Source organism: Protobothrops mucrosquamatus, unplaced genomic scaffold (assembly GCF_001527695.2).
Source record: "Protobothrops mucrosquamatus isolate PMUCROS unplaced genomic scaffold, P.Mucros_1.0 scaffold6, whole genome shotgun sequence".
NCBI lineage: Eukaryota > Metazoa > Chordata > Lepidosauria > Squamata > Viperidae > Protobothrops > Protobothrops mucrosquamatus.
Window position 1 is genome coordinate 6,661,312 of NW_015386393.1, and position 19,881 is coordinate 6,681,192.

Below are 19,881 nucleotides of genomic sequence, written 5' to 3' on the forward strand. Positions count from 1 at the left end.
TTAGAGACCGAGTGTCCAAACTGCAACCCAAAACCCACATGCATCGTCGGGTGCTGGGTGGGTGTGGTCCATTGGCTGGGTGTGGCCAATTGGGTAGGTGTGGCCCATTGGGTGGGCATGGCTGCAGTGGTAACGGCAGACTGGATGGGACTAAACAGTTTAATCAATCAATTCCAACTTTGCAAGATCTTTTTTTCCCCACAAGAAGTTGAAATTGACTGATTGATTGAACCTTTTTTTTTTCTGCACACGGCGGCGGGGGCCTAAAGCGAAAAGGTTTTATAAAACCCAGCTGAAGGCCTAGGACTGGTGCGCATGCCCAAAGAGAAGGCTCTGAGTGCCGCCTCTGGCACCCGTGCCATAGGTTCGCCACCACTGAGTTATACTATGAGCACTTCCAAATGGTGATTTTTTTTCTGCCCTGTGCACCATGTTCCCTATTGATAATGTCACATGATAGCAGTCTTCCAATATCTAAGAAGCTGCCACAAAGAAGAGAGGGTCAAAGCACCAGAAGGCAGAACAAGAAGTAATGGATGGAAATTAATCAAGGAAAGATCCAACCTAAAACTAAGGAGAAATTTCCAGACAGTGGGAACAATCAATTGTCTCCAGAAGGATGATCTATCACTGGAGGTTTTCAAGAAAAGATTGGGCAACCATTTGTCTGAAATGTTAATAGGCTATTAATGTGAACAAGCCTTGATACTTTGGTTGCTTCAGAAAACCCATTTGAATTTTTTCTTCCTTGTTTTAGAAAAGAATGAAAACTTGTGATCTAGTCATTTGATCTAGTCATTTGACCCTAAACTGAAGCAACTATTTGCTGCACTAAATATATACTCTGAAAATTGCTAGGGAAAAGCCTCTTAAGTCTTCCCCCCCAATTTTTTTTTACTTTCTCTTGATCCTTTGGAATGCAGCCCTTCCCTCTTGAGAATCCACCATAACTTTGCAAAGTATTGCAAATTAATTGGCATATAGGTAAAAGGAGAGATTTTTGTGACTGGCTTCCTGCAATTAGGCAAAATGTAACTGGTGCATTTAGACGAAGATAAAATGGGGATGGGGAATTTGTTATTCGACATATTGAGACAACCCAGTCATTGTCTTACCAAGTTATATAAATTAGGCTATCGTGTTAAGCCATCACATGGTTTATTTGTGGAGCTTAGTGTGGAAAGTTCTATACCAAAATATATTTTATTATTTATAATGTCTCCATCTTCCCTTAAACATTAACAGAATCTATAATGGACTGAGAATCAGCGTCTCCACTAGATAATTGACAGTCAAGTTAAAACTAAGTTAATCAAATAAAAATAGCAAACGGGATAAAATATTTTATTCAAACTTCCTTAAACCCCCAAATAAGTTACCCAGACCTAACCTACACATTAAAGAAGGAGGTATGTAAACACAGAGATAATTAAAATGGTCACCATGCAGAACTGCATGTTCACAATAATACACATCATTGATGAACAGGTACCTGCACACACCTATGCTCCTCAAGTGTCACCCTAGAATCAGCATGTACACACTTCCATACCCAGGATAAGCTCCCCTATAAAACAATGTCTCTGTACCCCATTTTTTTCTGCAGCTGCCCCCAAAGCAAACCTCCATGCTTTTGGGAATAAATAATTCTCCTTTCCTCACAGCTGTCTGGATTTCATTTTTATTTATTCTTGCGCAACCCCAGCTCGAGGTGAAATCCTAAATTATTCTTCTGACATTAGTATGTTACAAAACCAAGGTTACAAGGAACTGGAGCTTTTAGAAATCTACAGTTACACAAGTTTGTGTGTTTGTTGAACAATGTTTATAACCTGCCCCAAAGTAGAATTTAAAATCATTTCAAGTAGAAGTGGTCAATAGTTGACTACTTACGATAGATATCCAGATATAACTAGATTTGAAAAGCATGGTGATATACAGCACTTCTTTAACTTGCTAAATGCAAGGATGATTGGAGTCTCCAATGAGAATGTCTATCATCTTGTTGAACTCCATATAGCCTGCTAGAAGAAGCACCATCAACAGGGCCTCCTTAGATTTTTCTACTGGATGGGAAAATGTTATTTTGGCAAGTTACCCGATGTGCTTTACATATAGGGCTTTTAAAGGTAATGATTAGCCTTTAGAATTGGATCCAGAAGCCTACTGTGTAGCATCTTCAAGAACAGTGTTGCTGTACACCAGGGGTTTTCAAACTTCAAAGCATTGGTGGCATATTCAAGGGTATAGATCAGGGGTCTTCAAACTTGGCCCTTTTATGACTTGTGGACTTCAATTCCCAGAATTCCTCAGCCAGCATGCCTGGCCGAGGAATTCTGGGACTTGAAGTCCACAAGTCATAAAAGGGCCAAGTTTGAAGACCCCTGCTGTACACTGAGGAGATGGCCCTAGTAGTAGTTTGGCTGTCACATTTTGTACCAGCTGTATTTTCAAGGTCATCTCTAAAGGGAGCCTCATTCAGCTAGAACCAGCCATAGCTGGTAGATCTAGTCGCCGATAATCAGATTAACCAACTCAAGGAATCTCACCCTTGTTCATGTCCTCCAAACTTTGTGCCAAGACAGTACCTGCCAGGCAAATAACCTGTTCTCATTGGACAACCGGGCTGCAGCTAATCAATGTTTGAGGGATGTATTGTTTTCCATTGCTTGGACCTGAAAACAAATTTTGGGATGAAGTGCCATGTTTCTGCAGTTGCTTTAGAGCAGGGGTGTCAAACTCACAATGTCACGTGACGTGTTGCGATGTATCGCGACTTTTTGCCCATTGCTGGAGCTGGGGTGGGCGCGGTTTCGGCATGATACATCCGGCCCACGGGCGGGCAGTTTGACACCCCTGCTTTAGAGTCTCTGTCATTTCTTTCTGTCACTGATTGGTTGAGCTGATCACTAGGCCATACTGGTAGTCTTCAACTTATAACCATTCCTATGGTGACCATTTGAAATTGTAACAGCATGAAAAAAGTGACTGTTGCAGCGTCCCCATGGTCACATTATCAAAATTTGAGTGCCTGGCAATGGTCTCACATTTAGGAAGGTTGCAGTGTCCCAGGGTCATGTGATCTCCATTTGTAACCTTCTGACAAGCAAAGTTAATGAAGAAGCTAAATTCACTTAACAACCATGTTACTAATTTATCAGCTGCAGTGATTCACTTAACAACTGTGGACAAGAAAGGTCATAAAATGGGGTAAAACTCACTTAGCAACTGTTGCTGGCAACAGAAATTTTGGGCTCAATTGTGAGCATAAGTCGAGGACTACCTGTAGTTGATTAGAATCCTGGATTTGCACAAAACAGCTGATTGGAGGATTCACAAGTTCCCTGATATTATTTGGGGTTAAAAGTGCCCCCTCCCCTTTACTAACAGGGCAAGCAGGATGGTGCTATCCTCTGGACCCTGAACCGACTTGCTTAAGTGTGTTGTGTGAACCCAGGCTATTGTATTGGCAAGTGGAAGAGGAATCTCTTTAGACTAGGAGAGTTAAAAATTTGAAGTCATGCCTACAAATCTGAACAAAGAAAATTGATTGCATATCCTTCTGTCCCCTTATATTTTAAATCCATTTCAGCTCTGGCTCCCTGGAGTTCAACACTGCTCAGCTCCTTCAGAGGGTTAGCAGCTGAGAAACCTGGAGCTTATTAACAGATGTCTCAGAGGTGGTTTGGCGCAATGGCTGAGTCTGAGTGTTTAGCAAAAACAGATGGAAGAGTGGAAAGGAATCTCAGTTCGAAGGATATAAGCCAGGATATGCAGCTTTGGTCTTTTTTTTTCATTTTTCTTTTGGCCAAGGGCCACACTTGATCTTTGAGCCATGTGCCAAAGGGCTGGGACTATGTTTAAGGAGCTGAGGATGTTTAAGGGAAAGTGACGAGAATGGTGGTAAATCAAGAAACCAAGTCCTACAAAGAATAATTTTTAAAAACCAACAACAACTAGAAAGATAGAAAATTAAAGGAAAGCTCAATCTTGTTTTTTTCAATTATTGCACCTTACTAGTTACAAGAGGGACAATAACATGATTCCATGGAAGAACTAATGGGGAGAATTGGCAGGCCAGCCACTGGGCTAAATTTAAAGAGAACCTTCCTATTAACTGTTTGCTGCTGGAACAAACTTCTTTGAGGAATGATGGCTTCTTCTCTGCAGGAGTTTGAAGCAGAGGCTGTAAATTTGTCTGCCAAGAATGCTGAAGTTGCAAGATTTCGGGGCATAGAGCAGGGAACTGGATGGCCTTCAAAATGCTTTCTAACATTAAAAAATTCTACAGGGTGTATCTGGGTGGGCAAGCTTTCGGCAGCTGGATGCTGCACATTTTTTTCTTGAACTTGTCCTTAGAGGGGGGAATGAAAGCTGCAATATGCTAGCCAGAATGTCCTTCCCTAGACCAGGGGTAGGCAACCTTGGCTCTTTTATGACTCGTGGACTTCAACTCCCAGAATTCCTGAGCCAGTCATGCTGAGGGGAAAGGGAGAGGTTTCCAAGCTTAACCATGCTGGCTCAGGAATTCTGGGAGTTGAAGTCCACGAGTCATAAAAGAGCCAAGGTTGCCTATCCCTGCCCTAGACATTTCTAAGATTATCATTAGACAGCAGAAGGTTTCTGCCTCCTTCTTACCTTCCACTTGTTTTCCCTTCACCTGGAGAATTCTAAATGCCTATTTCCTGGGTGAAACAGTATGTCCTCAGAAGAAACACCTTAGGACAGTGTTTCTCAAGCTTGGTGGCTTTAAGATGTATGGACTTCAACTGCAACGTCGGCTAAGGAATTCTGGGAGTTGAAGTCCACACATCTTAAAGTTGCCAAGGCTGAGAAATAAAGCTGTAAGATTTCAAAATCTGTTTTCATTAGTTTATTTTTTGCTTCTCCGTCCCATAGTTCTTGCCCCAAAGGAAGTAGCTGCAAAAATCATTCACAGAGAAAACTATCAGTTCTTTTGACAATCTTCCCTCTCCCCAGCCTTTCCTGGGTCTTCTCACCCCTGTTTCTGTCTGCTGCCTTGTAGTCATTTTTTCTAAACTGAGAGTGGGGGTGGGGAATGTGAAATTCCACACAATCTCTGAAAATGGCTGAGCTGCGCACTCCTGTTGTGCCTCCTTTTTGCAGTTGTAAATCAGAGTGGAAAAACAGAACTGCTTGGAAAAACACCTTCTTTCTCTCTTGTCTATCAATATCTCATTTTCTCTGCTATTTGCACAGATGGATTAAGGCCAACCGATGCCTTAAGCAATAGTAACTTGGGTACTCCTCAGTACTCCATTGTGTAACACAAGATATTAAGATCCAGTGTGGTAACGGTGAAATACGTTATTAAAAATCTGGTTTTCTTCTAGGCTATTTTCCAGGTTGGACCTCACAACTATATTAAATATAGCCTTTTTAATAAAAAAATAACTCTAAATAGCAATAAATATAAGCCAATTATTTACTTACAAAGAGGGCAATAGAGAAAAGGCACATTTTCAACCATCTTAAACAACATTATGACCTTCAAAAATTAGGAGGAGACTGCAGGACAAAGTAGAATCCCAAAGCAATAAACAGGTGAGTGAAAATTGATTTAATGCTTTTAATAACTTTGTGTTTTTATTACTTCAATGCAATTGTACCTTGGAGGGCCACAAACATGTCTCAATTGGTCCAAATGAGCTAGCTCATTTGCCCGTTAGACCTGCCTGTAAGAATACAATATTCTACAGTCAGCAGGAGTCAAAGAGGATAAGGCATTCTTTGTTTACAGACCATGACAGAAGCCAGACAGTAGGTGTTAGATATGCAACTCTAGGGGGTGGTGCTCATCTCCATTTCTTAGCCAAGGGAGCCAGTATTGTCCCAAGACACTTCTGTGGTCATGTGACCAGCATAACTATATGCTGAGGCGCACAGAACGCTGTTATCGAAGTGGTACCTATTCATCTACTCACATTTACATGCTTTTGGACTGCTTTCTGGAAAGGAGCTGGACCGAGTAATGGGAGCTCACCCCATCATGCAGCACTTGGGTCTCAAATTCAGGCCGTCAGCTTTCCAGCTTGCACATATGCTAATCGCAGTTTCAATTCTCTGAGTGCTAAACTTTACATATCATGCACAAAAGCCCAACCCAATTCAGGGGCTGCCACACAGAAGCGGGAGTCAAGCTATTCTCCAAAGCGCCTGAAGGCAGGACAAGAAGCAGCGGATGGAAACTAATCAAGGAGAGAAGCAACCTAGAACTAAAGAGAAATATCTTGACAATGAGAACAATTAATCAGTGGAACAACCTGCCTCCAGAAGTTGTGAATGCTCCAACACTGGAAGTTTTTAAGAAGAGACTGGACAGCCATTTGTCCGAAATGGTATAGGGTTTCCTGCCTGAGCAGGGGGTTGGACTAGATAACCTCCAAGGTCCTTCGAACTTTTATTATTATTATTATTATTATTATTATTATTATTATTATTATTATTATTATTATTATTATTATTATTATTATTATTATTATTATTATTATTATTATTATTACTACTACTACTACTACTACTACTACTACTACTATTATTATTATTATTATTATTATTCAATATGCATGGAATTCCTATTTACTGTTGTAGAAAAAAATGGAAAAGCACAGATAGAATTGCAACAAAACATAATTCACCAGTTGTGCAAAAACATCCTACTCTGCAGACTTTTGTTAACTTGCACATATTATGACCATGTGGATGTGGAAGCTGTCTGTTAGAAAATGCTGCACTTACCCCCTCGGTACGTCTTCCAGGTATAATATTTGCCCCGAAAGGGGATGTGATCAAATTCAGCACATTGAAGCTCTCTGAAGTCTTTTGACCCAGGAGGACAATCCTAAAGCAGGGTAAGAATCATGGAAGAAAGGAAAATCCCAGAATTATTATCAACAGCCGGACGTGGTTATGTCCACAGATACATGGATGGTAAAACTATTTCTGGCTCCTGATCAAAAACATCATGGTGGTGAAATAAAAATATTTGGTTAGGATGGAGCTTAATCTTGAAATGTAAGGTCTCCAGGAAAGGGTTTGTTGTTGTTTTTTGCATTGAGATATATTCAAATAGAAAGTGAATCTATTTGTGACTCTTAACTATTATAGATAAAAAAATGCTACATACAGAGAGACAGTCCTCGGTTTACAACCATTTGTTTAACAACCCTTCAAAAGTACAACAGAACTGAAAAAAGGGACTTACGACCAGTCCTTGCACTTACAACCGTTGTCGCATCCACATGATCAAAACTTGGGAGCTTGGCAACCAACATGTGTTTATAACAGTAGCAGCATCCTGGGATCATGTGAGCATCTCAGATAACTTCAATGGGGGAAGCAGATTCACTTAATGACCGCACGATTCACTTAACAACTTTAGTGATTCATTTAACATCCATGGCAAAAAGGTCATAAAGTGAGGCACAACTCACTTAACAACTACCTTACTTAGCAACAGACATTCTGGTCCCTGTTGTGGTTGTAAGTTAAAGACTACCTGTACAAGGAATTCAGTGGCTGAGTATGCAGACAATTTTATGGGTTCACATAAGACAGGAGTCCTCAAACATGGCCACTTTAAGACTTGTGGACTTCAATTCCCAGAATTCACCAGCCAGCATGGCTGGCTGGGGAATTCTGGGAGTTGAAGTCCACAAGTCTTAAAGTGGTCAAGTTTGAGGACCCCTGACATAAGAGATTGAACCATAGATTAGTCAAGTGGTCTAAATCCACACAACGCATTGCCTCCAAACAAAAACATAAAGACAGAACTAAAACCCCATGCCATGAACTAAGGTCAAAACTGGCCACACTTAGCATTTTGAATGAATGCAGATGTGATGTTTTTAACTGTCCTGATTAAGCATTTGTGAACACAGAAATCTTTGATGGATGTATCCTGGAAATATACAACATAGGAAAACTGGTGTCTCTCGCAGCTCTATAAAGGGGTAATTTTGATTATCATGCCTCCCAAAGACTATCTGAAACCGATTTTTAATTTCAAAATATTGTCAGGGGAGGGAGAGGAAACCACTTGGTGCAGTTCTGAGAACACTTGTAGCAGGCATAGTGGGAGGTGAAAACAGGATAAATTCTCAAGTCCACATTATTAAATAACAATCAGAGCAAGGATTAATATGTTGAATTATCTTTCAACCAAAATGACTCATGAGGTTTGAAAAATATTCTATGAATTCCCGCCAGCTGGCCAACCCAAAATTCCTTACAGTTAAATGCAATTTCAGGCAGCATCGAAAAAGTGCAGTTTGCAAGTAGGAAAAGTATTAGTGGTTCAGATGCCAGTTTCGGTATTGTGTCCGGTTCTGAGCACCCACTTTAAGAAGGATTCAGAAAAGACCAGAAATGTTTCAGAGAAGAGCAAAATATGTTTTGCTAGAAATTAGGAAGTTTAGACTAGAGCAATGTTTCTCAACCTAGGCCAGTGGTGGCGAAACTATGGCACGGGTGCCAGAGGTGGCACTTGGAGCCCTCCCCCCATGACCCCCTCCTCTCCAGCAGCCCCCCTGAAGGAGAGTTGCCCTCGAGCGTGGCCCACATGGAGCAGCGCAGCCAAGGACATGGCAGCCAGGCAGCGTAGACAAGACTCTGCCCTCACACCCCATCATGTAGTTGATGCTGCAGGGCGCAGGCAGAGGATGTGGCCGCCATAGCGCTGCTGGGCTGCCTGGGCGATCTGCGGCGGGCCCTGGAGGCGGTGAGTGGTCCTGCGGGCAGGCGGGGTGGGGGATGGCGGGGCAGAGCGAGGGCAGGGTGGTGGAGCGGGGGTGGGGCCAATTTTTGGGCACTTGGTCTCTAAAAGGTTCGCCATCGCTGACCTAGGCAATGTGAAGATGGATGGACTACATCTCCCAGAGTTCCCTAGCCAGCATGCTGACTGGGGAATTCTGGGAAATGTAGTCCACACATCTTCATGTTGCCAAGGTTGAGAAACACTAGCCTAAAGAAGAGAAGACCAAAGAGGATCTTTCTTTCTTTCTTTCTTTCTTTCTTTCTTTCTTTCTTTCTTTCTTTCTTTCTTTCTTCCTCCCTCCCTCCCTCCCTCCCTCTTTCTTCCTTCCTTCCTTCCTTCCTTTCCTTTCTTTTCTTTTCTTTTCTTTTCTTTCTATTTCTATACCTGAAACAATGTCAAAGAATAGGCCCAAACTATTCTGCATCACATGGAATAATGTGCAGAGCATGGAATAATGGTTTTAAAATACAAGAAGGCTGATTCACTTGAGTATTTGGGGGGGGGGGGGAAGAGAAGCTCAAAAGAGAAGCTTAATTTCCCAGGAAAGTAGGTGGGCCCTCCTCCTCCAGATGTGTCTGACAGACACTGCACATCATTGTCTGGGGATGATTTAATATGAATTCCTGCACTGAAAAGAGGGTTAGACTTGATGGCCTAAACAGTTTTTCCGCCTCTAATTTTCTGGGATGCTGCACAGTGTGTTTGTGGTTAGTGTTACTCACATCAATGTTACACGACCGGTAGCGCTTTCGTTCCCCTAGACAATACCTTCCTCCAATGGTTGGCCTTTTGGGAAAAAAAATGGTAAAGAATGCATGATTATAGGCCCACAGTGCTATGCCCAGAGGCTGCATCGGATGTTGACAGTGATCTGCTTACCTTGGACTGTCGCAATAGCGAATGGATGAGGAAACACCTCCCCCGCAGGTCCGGCTGCACTCTCCCCAGGCTGACCAGGTGCCCCATGCTCCATCCACCCCTTCTGGCCGCATGCCAAAAGGTACGCATTCCCGCTTGTAGCACCACTGAGTAGGGTGGAGGCAAGCGGGACAGAGAGAAAAACACAGGCAATATTGTTGTTGTTAGTTAGTTGCAAAGTCGTGTCCGACCCATCGCGACCCCATGGACAACGTTCCTCCAGGCCTTCCTGTCCTCTACCATCTTCTGGAGTCCATTTAAGTTCACGCCTACTGCTTCAGTGACTCCATCCAGCCACTTCCTTCTCTGTCGTCCCCTTCTTCTATTGCCCTCAATCTTTCCCAGCATGAGGCTCTTCTCCAGTGAGTCCTTCCTTCTCATTAGGTGGCCAAAGTATTTGAGTTTCAACTTCAGGATCTGGCCTTCTAAAGAGCAGTCGGGGTTGATCTTCTCTAGGACTGACCGGTTTGATCACCTTGCAGTCCAGGGGACCTGCAGGAGTCTTCTCCAGCACCATAGTTCAAAGGCTTCAATTCTTTAGCGCTCAGCCTTTCTTATGGTCCAACTTTCACAGCCATACATTGCAACTAGGAAAACCATGGCCTTGATTACACGTACTTTTGTTGGCAGGGTGATGTCTCTGCTTTTTTGTATGCTGTCTAGATTTGCCATAGCTTTCCTCCCCAGGAGCAAGAGTTTTCTAATTTCTTCTAATTTCTGCAGTCCCCATCTGTGGTGATCTTGTAGCCCAGGAAGATAAAATCTGTCACTACCTCCATTTCTTCCCCATCTATTTGCCAGGAATTGAGAGGGCCAGATGCCAATATTTCAGAAAGCCAAAGCAGTTATTCATAATCCCCTTGGTTTGCCTATATAGGTAGTCCTTGAGTTACAACTAGAATTGAGACCAGATTACTAAGCAAAGTGTTGTTGAGTCACGCCCAATTTTTTTCACCTTTTTTGCCCTGGTTGTCAAGCGAACCCTTGCAGTTAAGTGACTCATGGGGTCATTAAATGAATCAGGCTTCCCCTGTTTACTTTGCTTGTTGGAAGCCAGCTGGGAAATGATGATCGTATGACTCCAGGTGCTGAAATTGTCGTAAATACATGCTGGTTGCCAAGCATGCAAATTCTGATCACTTGATTGTGGGGACGCGTGGTGGTCATAAGTTATAAGCCGTTTTTTGAGTGCTGTTGTTAACAAAACAAATGGTTGTATATCGAGGACTATCTATACCAGGGGTCTTCAAACTTGGCCCTTTTATGACTTGTGGACTTCAACTCCCAGAGTTCCTCAGCCAGGCACGCTGGCTGAGGAATTCTGGGAGTTGAAGTCCACAAGTCATAAAAGGGCCACGTTTGAAGACTGCTGATCTATACCCTTGAATATGCCACCAATGCTTTACCCCCAACTCCTTGAGGCTCCCAAATGCTCATGGTTTTGAATAAAGATCCGATTTATCAAGAAACACAGGAAGCCATCTCATACTGGTTGAGACCGTTTGGTACAGGGACTTATAGTATTAGATGGAAGTATTTCTGCGGTACTACTTTAGATGAAATTGGAATAGTCTGCACGCAAAAACCAGAGGCCCTATTACTGAGCAATGAGTGTTTACTGTACTAGTTAGATCAGTGTTTTTCAAACTTGGCAATTGGAAGATGTATGGACTTCATGCTGGCCGGGAATTCTGGGAGTTGAAGTCCACACATCTTCCAGTGGTCAGGTTTGAAAACCTCTGAGAACTTTTATCTATTTCTGATATCGTGGTTTTTCCTTACCCCCTTTTCAATGGTGTTAGTCTGGCATATCGTCCCTTCTGCAGCTGGAATACTGTTGGTGATACACCGGTTGGTCTTGCTAAGACACCACAGCTCATTGCAAACTTCCTGGATGACAAACAAAACAACAGTTGGTGGATTGTAGGAATAGGAAAAGAGATAGTGCCAAGAAGAGTAATAGGGTGGGATATGGAGCTGAGTGAATACAGTTTTGGTTTAGCTGACTTTTTCATTTTGTCAGACATAAGTAGTTTTGAAGCAATTGTTTCAGCCTTGATTTATGCATGTTTTTAATTTTTTTCCTGGAAACTCACATGGTATTTTTTGCGGATTGTCCAAGGATCATTTTATAGGCAACTTCTGCATATTTCTACATTAATTTTTCTAATCCACTGTCTTTTATAATCTGCATCTTTTCCTTATAAAGACATATTAGAATGCAATTCTTGAATTCACAAAATTTGGAAAAGTAGAGTTTTCAGTCTGTGCCTTCTTCAGAAACAACAAACTGCATAAATTTGCATCAAAATAAACTCAAGATACCGTAATTGCTTCCCTAGCTATTTGTAAATCTGTATTAAGAATGGGAGTACTAATACAGTCTTTCAGTCATCTGAAATAAGCAGCAAAATGGTCTTCCAAACTGCCATAAATAAACATGAACTTATCCCTAAAAACAAATTTGTATTAGAGTGTAGAGCAGGGGTAGGCAATCTTGGCTCTTTTATGAATCGTGGACTTCAACTCCCAGAATTCTGGGAGTTGAAGTCCACGAGTCATAAAAGAGCCAAGGTTGCCTACCCCTGGTATAGGGGTTATAAGGAATAAATTAAAAAATGGGGGGTTTGACTGCAATATAAGATATTTTCATTTTCTCATATGTGACTACCTTCATTCAACACAATTACTCTGCCAACATGAATATAATTTTATATATATATATATAAACTAGGTCCAAAAGAAGAAATAGTATGCAATACAGGTAATCTTCGACTTACAACCGCAACTGGGACCAGAATTTCCTTTGCAGTTCAATGCAGTTGTCATACCCAATTTTACTACAGTTTTTGCTATGGTTGTTAAGAGAATCACTGCAGTTAAGTAAATCATGAAGTCATTAAGTGAATCTAGCTTCCCCCATTGAGTGTGCCCATCAGAAACCGGCTTTGAAGTTTGCAAATGATGATCACATGACCTCGGGACACTGCAACCTTCATAAATATGAACCAGTTTCCATGCATCTAAATTTTGATCATGTGACTATGGGGATGCTGCAATGGTCATTTGAAAATGGTCATTTTTTTCAATGCCTTTGTAACTCTGAACGGTCACTAAATGACTCAATGGTTGTAAGTCGAGGACTACCTGTACTGAAGTAAGATGAGAATCAACAGATGGAAGCTTTATAGTTGGAGAGCCAAACTTGAAACAAGGAGACCTTTCTTGACTATGAGAGCTACTAAGAAGTGGAGCAGCCTGCCTTCTGAAATAGTAGTAATGGCTCCATTACTAGAGGTTTTCAAGCAAAGGTTGGGTAGCCCTCTGTCTGGGATGCTCTATAGCAGGGTCCTCAACCGTGGCAACTTTAAGACTTGTGGACTTCAACTCCCAGAATTCCTCAGCCAGCAGAGCTGACTGAGGAATTCTGGGAATTGAAATCCAGAAGTCTTAAAGTTGCCAAGGTTGAGGACCCCTGCTCTAAAGCAGGGGTGTCAAACTGCCAGCCTGGGGGCCAGATGTGTCACACAGAAGCTGCGCCCACCCCAATTCTGGCAAGGGGGAAAAAGTCACGATACATTGCGATACGTCACATGATGCGGCGAGTTTGACACCCTTGCTCTAACAATTCCTGTCCTGGGCAGGGGAACGGAGCAGAATAGATTCTGTGATCCTACAGCTTATGTAACTGAATCTCTCTGTATTTTCTTTCTGCTACAGATACTGTACAAAATAAATAAATAAATAAAATCAGATTTGTTCTTTATTGGGGACACTGAAACCAGTAAAAGAAATATGAAGTTTTGGCTTCAAGAAATGCATCATCTTCTGTGATTCCTTACAAGCTGTCAATTGGATAGGTATAAAAGCACATGACTACGACTGATCAGAAATAACCAAACACAGGGGCACCTCAATACAGGAAAAAGTTAGACATGACTAATAACAGCACGAAAAGATGCTGCCAACAGTTGGGGTTGATGCACAGAAAGCTTATCTTACAAAGACCACACGTAGTCCTCGACATATGACCATAATTGAGCCTGCAATTTCAGTCATAAATCATGATAGTTGTAAAGTGGGTGATGGCGGCCGATTTTAAAACCTTTGTTGTGGTGCTTGTTGAGTAAACACAATGTTTGTTAAGTGAACGCCGTGGTTGTTAAGCGAACCCATTGTTCATTATGGGCAATTTTTTTGCTGAAAACCAGAAGGAAGCACTGGTTTCCAGCAAAAACCTCATAAATTCTGGTCACGTGACCACAGGACGCTGTAAACAAACCCATCCAGTTTTGGTCACCACAATGTAAAAAAGATGTTCAGACTCTAGAAAGAGTACAGAGAAGAGCAACAAAGATGATTAGGGGACTGGAGGCTAAAACATATAAGGAACGGTTGCTGGAATTGGGTAGGTCTAATTTAACGAAGAGAAGGACGAGGGGGGACATGATAGCCGTGTTCCAATATCTCAAGGGCTGCCACAAAGAAGAGGGAGTCAAGCTATTCTCCAAAGCACCTGAAGGCAGGACAAGAAGCAACGGGTGGAAACTAATCAAGGAGAGAAGCAACCTAGAACTAAGGAGAAACTTCCTGACAGTTAGAACAATTAATCAGTGGAACAACCTGCCTCCAGAACCTGCCTCCAGAACAACACTGGAAGTTTTTAAGAAGAGACTGGACAGCCATTTGTCCGAAATGGTATAGGGTTTCCTGCCTGAGCAGGGGGTTGGACTAGATGACCTCCAAGGTCTCTTCCAACTTTATTATTATTATTATTATTATTATTATTATTATTATTATTATTATTATTATTATTATTATTATTATTATTATATTATATATTATTATAAATATTGCCAAGCATCCAAAATGGGGTCACGTGACCAGAGGGGCTGGGGCTGGATATCAGAACTTTGAATCTGGGTCGTAAATAGCTTTATGAGGGTCCATTCCTACTTTGATGGTTACTAAGCAACTGGTCGTAAGTCGAGGACTACCTCCAATGTTCTTGCCTCACTAAAATTCCTTCCTTCCAACCCCTTGGGAATCAAGAGGAAAAGCAGGAAGGCTTCTCTACCCCATATTTACACTGGCGAGATTTTGTTCCGTACTGAAGCCGGCACTGCTCGTCTGCATCGTAGGCTTGTCCTGGAGCCACAGTGGGGTAGATGAAGTCCTGCTTGGGTGGCGCATTATTCAGGCAGAGTCCCATTCCAGAGCTAGAGGTAGAGTGAAGGAGCACAAGTTATTAATACTGTGTTTCGCTGTAAATCAGACCCGGTCTTATTTTATTTTATTTGCTTCTAAAAGAGGCACTAGGTCTTTTTTTCAGGGTGATTGCGGTTGTGTGGATTGTGTCAGATTGTCCTTGCATGCTATCCTGTATTGTGATAACGATGGAGATTTGTTTTTGTTGTTCGTTGATTTTAACCTTACGTTCATCATCCAGAGTCAGAACAGAAATGGGTATAATGATTGGTATAATAAAGTTTGTAACATTCTATGTCCCGTGTTCTAGTGTTAAAATTGTTTCAGAAGATGTCTATCTATTGCTGTGCTACCCATACATATTTGAATTACAAAGCTATACAAAGCACATTACATATTATTACCAAAACATCAATCATTAATAAAAAAAAACCATATTGGATACATGATACCTTTTCATTCATTTACTTTAATTTAGGAAAACAAAGACTCTGGTGTGTCTTTTCCACAGTCCCTCCTCATGGCAGCGGCATCGACAGCCCTGCCCAGCCGGCCCACTTCTTCTGCGGCCTTCCGGAAAGGCCTCTGTAGCCGAGAACTGAGCTCCGGAAGGCCTCTGACAGCGAAATGCAGGCTGGGGGGTGCCACAGAAGAAGTGGGCCAGCGAGGTGAGGTAGGTGTCGATTCATGGGAGGCCTGGCTGCAACGGTAAGTGGGTGCGGGTGCCTGGGGCAGCTTGACCCCCCCCCATTCCTGTCCTAGCTTGATTTTTAGGCGTGCGCCTCACCCCAAAACCAGGGCTTATTTTCGGGGTAGGTCCAGCGGTGGGATTCAAATATGTGAACAACCGGTTCTCTGTGTGAATGCCGCTTCCGGAAGTCCATTCTGGGCCTGGGCAACAAAAAATTAGCTACCGGTTCTGCTGAAGTGGTGCGAACCAGCTGAATCCCACCACTGGGTAGGTCTTACTTTCGGTAGCAAGGATTTGGGAGAAAAGAATCCTATTTTGGGGGGATGAGGAACATTCGATAATGAAGTGAGTCAAATCTTACTCCAGGAAGCTGGTTATATAATCTCTACTGCATGCTGACCAGACAAAGGGGTTGGTCTTCATGGTAATATGAGCTGCCATGAGTTTAGCTGTCTCCCGTCCCCGGGATCCACAGCTATTTCCAACACCATCATGGTTCATGCCAAACCTGGAAAAGGGGAGAAATATTATGATTTTTTTTTTTTTTTTAGTTCTGGAAGGGCCTTCCCCGTTCAAGGAAGATGGGAACCCAAAATGGGTGCGTGAGTAGCGTGAAAGTTGCTTGCATGTTGCACAAGCGCAACAATGGCAGGAGACTCACGTGTGGCCTATCTCGTGAGCAATGGTGAAAGCTGTGGCCAAGCCAAGGTCTTCATTGATGCTGCAGCTCCTTTCGCGTTCACACATGCCACCCACGGGGGCCAATCCTGGGAAAGGGAAAAACGTTACTGCGGGGAGCAGAAGCGAAGTCTACCCTCTGTGTGGCTCTAGCCCCCTTCCCAATTCAATTTTTAGTGATGTTTATGATTTCAAAATGTTCATTAATTAGCTCATCTGTTAGAGCAGGAGTGGGCAACTATGGCCCTCTTTAGGACCTGTGGACTTCAACTCCCAGAATTCCTGAGCCAGCATGGCTGGCTCGGGAATTCTGGGAATTGAAGTTCATAGATCGTAAAGGGGCCATAATTCCCACCCCTTTGTGAAAATCAAATTAATAGGCATCACCTTAAAAACAACAACACATTTTCCGTATTATTAATTATATGAAGGCCATTATATGGCTGCCCTCCAGTCCCCCTATCTGAGAGTCTGTTACAGATTTCATCTACCTCAAATTGCCACAATGGGCAATCCCACTTCACTATTTGAAACTTTTTGAGAGACTGAATGTTTTCATTCAGCCATTCTTTGCAAGCAATGTGCGAGGATGACTGTAGCTCGACAACTGTACTTAACTACAACTCCCAGAAGCCTTAGCCAATGCAGCCCTGCATAATTCTCCTTCTTAGCCGATACTATTCCCAGTTGGCCTGGGAATAGTAAACCTACTCCCAGGCCAATTGTATCCAGAAAAGAAACTAGAATTAAAAATATCAGTAAGAAGAAGGCTAGGTTACTGACTAATTGGTTGCATTCACCCCAAGATGCTAAACCTTAAATCAGATAAGCAAAATATCACTGCCTTACCCATATAATGGGCTATGCCCTAACTAACAAATACACCTTCAGGTAGTCCTTGACTTACGACCAGAATGGAGCTGGTAAAGTGATTGCTGCGGTCGTTAATCAAACATAGCAGTCATTAAGTAAACCCATTGTCCCATGGAAGTAAATCCCAGTTTGGGCCCAAAATTTCATTAATCATGGTCACATTTATTTATTTTTATTTATTTATTTATTGAATTTATATCCCGCCCTTCTCCTTGCGGACTCAGGGCGGCTGACAATCAATTAAAAATACACCAATAACAATTACAAAATTAAAATTAGTTAAAAGGAAATATTTAAATGTTGTCTAATTAAAATATGATTAAAACCCCTCTAAAAATTGCCCTAGGCCAGTCCCGCTTGTTGGAATAGCCATGTCTTANTTCCAGAGGGTGGGAGCTCCCACAGAGAAGGCCCTCCCCCTTGGGGTCGCCAGCCGGCACTGTCTGGCCGACGGCACCCTGAGGAGACCCACCCTGTGGGAGCGTACAGGCCGATGGGAGGTAATCTGTGGCAGAAGGCGGTCTCGAAGGTATCCCGGTCCGCTGCCATGGAGCGCCTTAAAGATGATAGTCAGCACCTGACTGTGGGATGCTGTCTATCCCACAGTCATGTGGGATAGTCCCACATGACTGTGGGATGCTGCAAACAGCTGTAAATGTGGGATAAATGAGTGCCTGAAATGCAGTCACATGACCGCAGGGCAGTTCTAGCCATCTGAACTTTAGAACCAGTTGTAAGTACCTTTTTTTGGGGGGGGGGGGTCCCTTGTAACCTCAAACAGTCACTAAGCCTCTGATCATAACTCAAGCGCTACCTAATAGCTTAACACAATATTTTGCATCAGTCAACACATTACAAAATGGTTGAGGATTCTAATGACACACTGGATCATGCTCTACCTATGTCTAGGGGATTGGGCAGAGACAAAAGATGAAAATGATGCAATTTATATGCAGGATGACATATCCTGCATATAAGGATCATGCTGAGTTTTCATAATGACATCATGAGGCATATGTTGTCACGTTGACTGCAGCATTTGTTATAGACCAAGAGTCTCCAAAGCTGGCAACTTTAAGAGTTGTGAACGTCAACTTCCTTAGCATGGCTCACTAAGGAATTCTGGGAGTTACGTCCACAAGTCTTAAAGCTATCAAGTTTGGAGACCCCTGTTATAGACACTACTGCAAATCCCATTTTGGCCTAGTTACTGGGTGGTACAATCCCAGCCCAAGTACATTTTTTCCACTTCAAAAAAAAAATCAGCATAAAAATTAGTATAGGCTATAATGATGAACATTTGATGGCACATTTTTTTACCTACCTAAAGTTCCACAGGGTTTGTTTTTGTAAATGCAAATATCGTATCTAGGAGGGGAAGAGAGAAGAAACAAAGAAAAATGCCATGTTAGATCAGATTCCATTGCACTGATTAAGCTGGCTGTGGTTTCTGCAGGATTACTGCCTGGAAAATAATCACTAAATGAAGAATCCTATGAAAACACCACAGAGCGGGTGGGGTATGTGAGGCTAAATTTTGACACCGATATTTTCATTTTGATCACTGGCATGTTTACAACCATCTCCTGAATATAATGTCTGAATAAAAATAAATTGGACCCTGAAATTCATCGTTGAAAGCCAGATGGGTAACTTTGGACCAGTCTCAGCCCAACCCACCTCACAGGGTTGTTGTTAGGAAAATAGGAGAAGGAAAGAGTATTAGGTATGTTTGCCACCTGGAGTTATTTATAAAAATAATAAAGGCGGGATAGAAATAAATCAATAAAAATAAATTGGATTGCTGGGATGGATGAAAGCAACTTGATTTTAATTGTTGGAAACCACCCAATGTCATGTTAAAGAATTCTGACCAAAAGTCCATCAAATTCAACATCCCACCTTCTTCTGTGACTAATCAGAAACTTCAGGGACAAAAACTACACAGACCACGAAAGCAAGAGATTTTCCTAGCATAGGCAGTCCTCACTTTACGGCCACAAGTGGGAACAGAATTTCCATTATTAAGCAAGGTGTTTGTTCAATAAGTTGCCCTTGATTTTACAAGCTTTATTCCCATAGCTGTTAAGCAAATCCCTGCAGTTGCGGTGAATCACATGGTCATTAAGTGAAAATCCCCCCTTGATTTTGCTCGTTGGAAGCTGGCTGGGAACATTGCAAAGGGTGATCCTAAGAGACTGGGGCACCGCAACCATTGTAAATGCATTCCGGTTGCCAAGCGCCCACATTTTGATCACGTGACCACAGGCATGCTGTGACAATTGCTACGAACGAGGACTGGTTGTAAATCCTTATTTTTCCAGTGCTGCTGAAACTTTGAAAGGTTGCAAAATGAAGTTCAGGGCCTACCTGTACTTTGCTAAGTGGCTTTTAGAGGCACAGGATTGAAATCTCCTGTTCCAATATCTCAGGAGCTGCCACAAAGAAGAGGGAGTCAAGCTATTCTCCAAAACACCTGAAGACAGGACAAGAAGCAACGGATGGAAACTAATCAAGGAGAGAAGCAACCTATAACAGTGGTGGCAGGCGATTTCGTCGGTCGCAGCTGTTTGCTGCCTCCCGCCTGTTTTGCGTAAAAGCCGGTTTGACAGCTAGCATCTGCTGTCAAACGGCTTGATACCTTTCCCCTGGGCATAAGGGGATAGGTGAGCTGCCCGGGGTAGGAGTTGAGTTCCCGAGTCGTCCTATATGGACGATGTAGGCGAGAACTCCTCCG

At 42.5% G+C, this 19,881-nt stretch overlaps 1 protein-coding gene across 1 annotated transcript in view; it reads right to left on the reverse strand.

Moving 5' to 3' along the window:
• The window catches only part of ADAMTS10 (ADAM metallopeptidase with thrombospondin type 1 motif 10), a 67,441-nt gene that overhangs the window by 22,848 nt on the left and 24,712 nt on the right, over positions 1–19,881 (reverse strand). Inside the window, exons 7-14 of the mRNA XM_015809941.1 lie at positions 18,469–18,512; positions 16,255–16,360; positions 15,955–16,101; positions 14,772–14,913; positions 11,477–11,584; positions 9,656–9,801; positions 9,499–9,562; positions 6,760–6,862 (exon numbers count right to left, since the gene is read on the reverse strand). Of these exons, the coding sequence (XP_015665427.1) occupies positions 6,760–6,862; positions 9,499–9,562; positions 9,656–9,801; positions 11,477–11,584; positions 14,772–14,913; positions 15,955–16,101; positions 16,255–16,360; positions 18,469–18,512 (860 nt within the window). The remainder of the gene's footprint in view (positions 1–6,759; positions 6,863–9,498; positions 9,563–9,655; positions 9,802–11,476; positions 11,585–14,771; positions 14,914–15,954; positions 16,102–16,254; positions 16,361–18,468; positions 18,513–19,881) is intronic.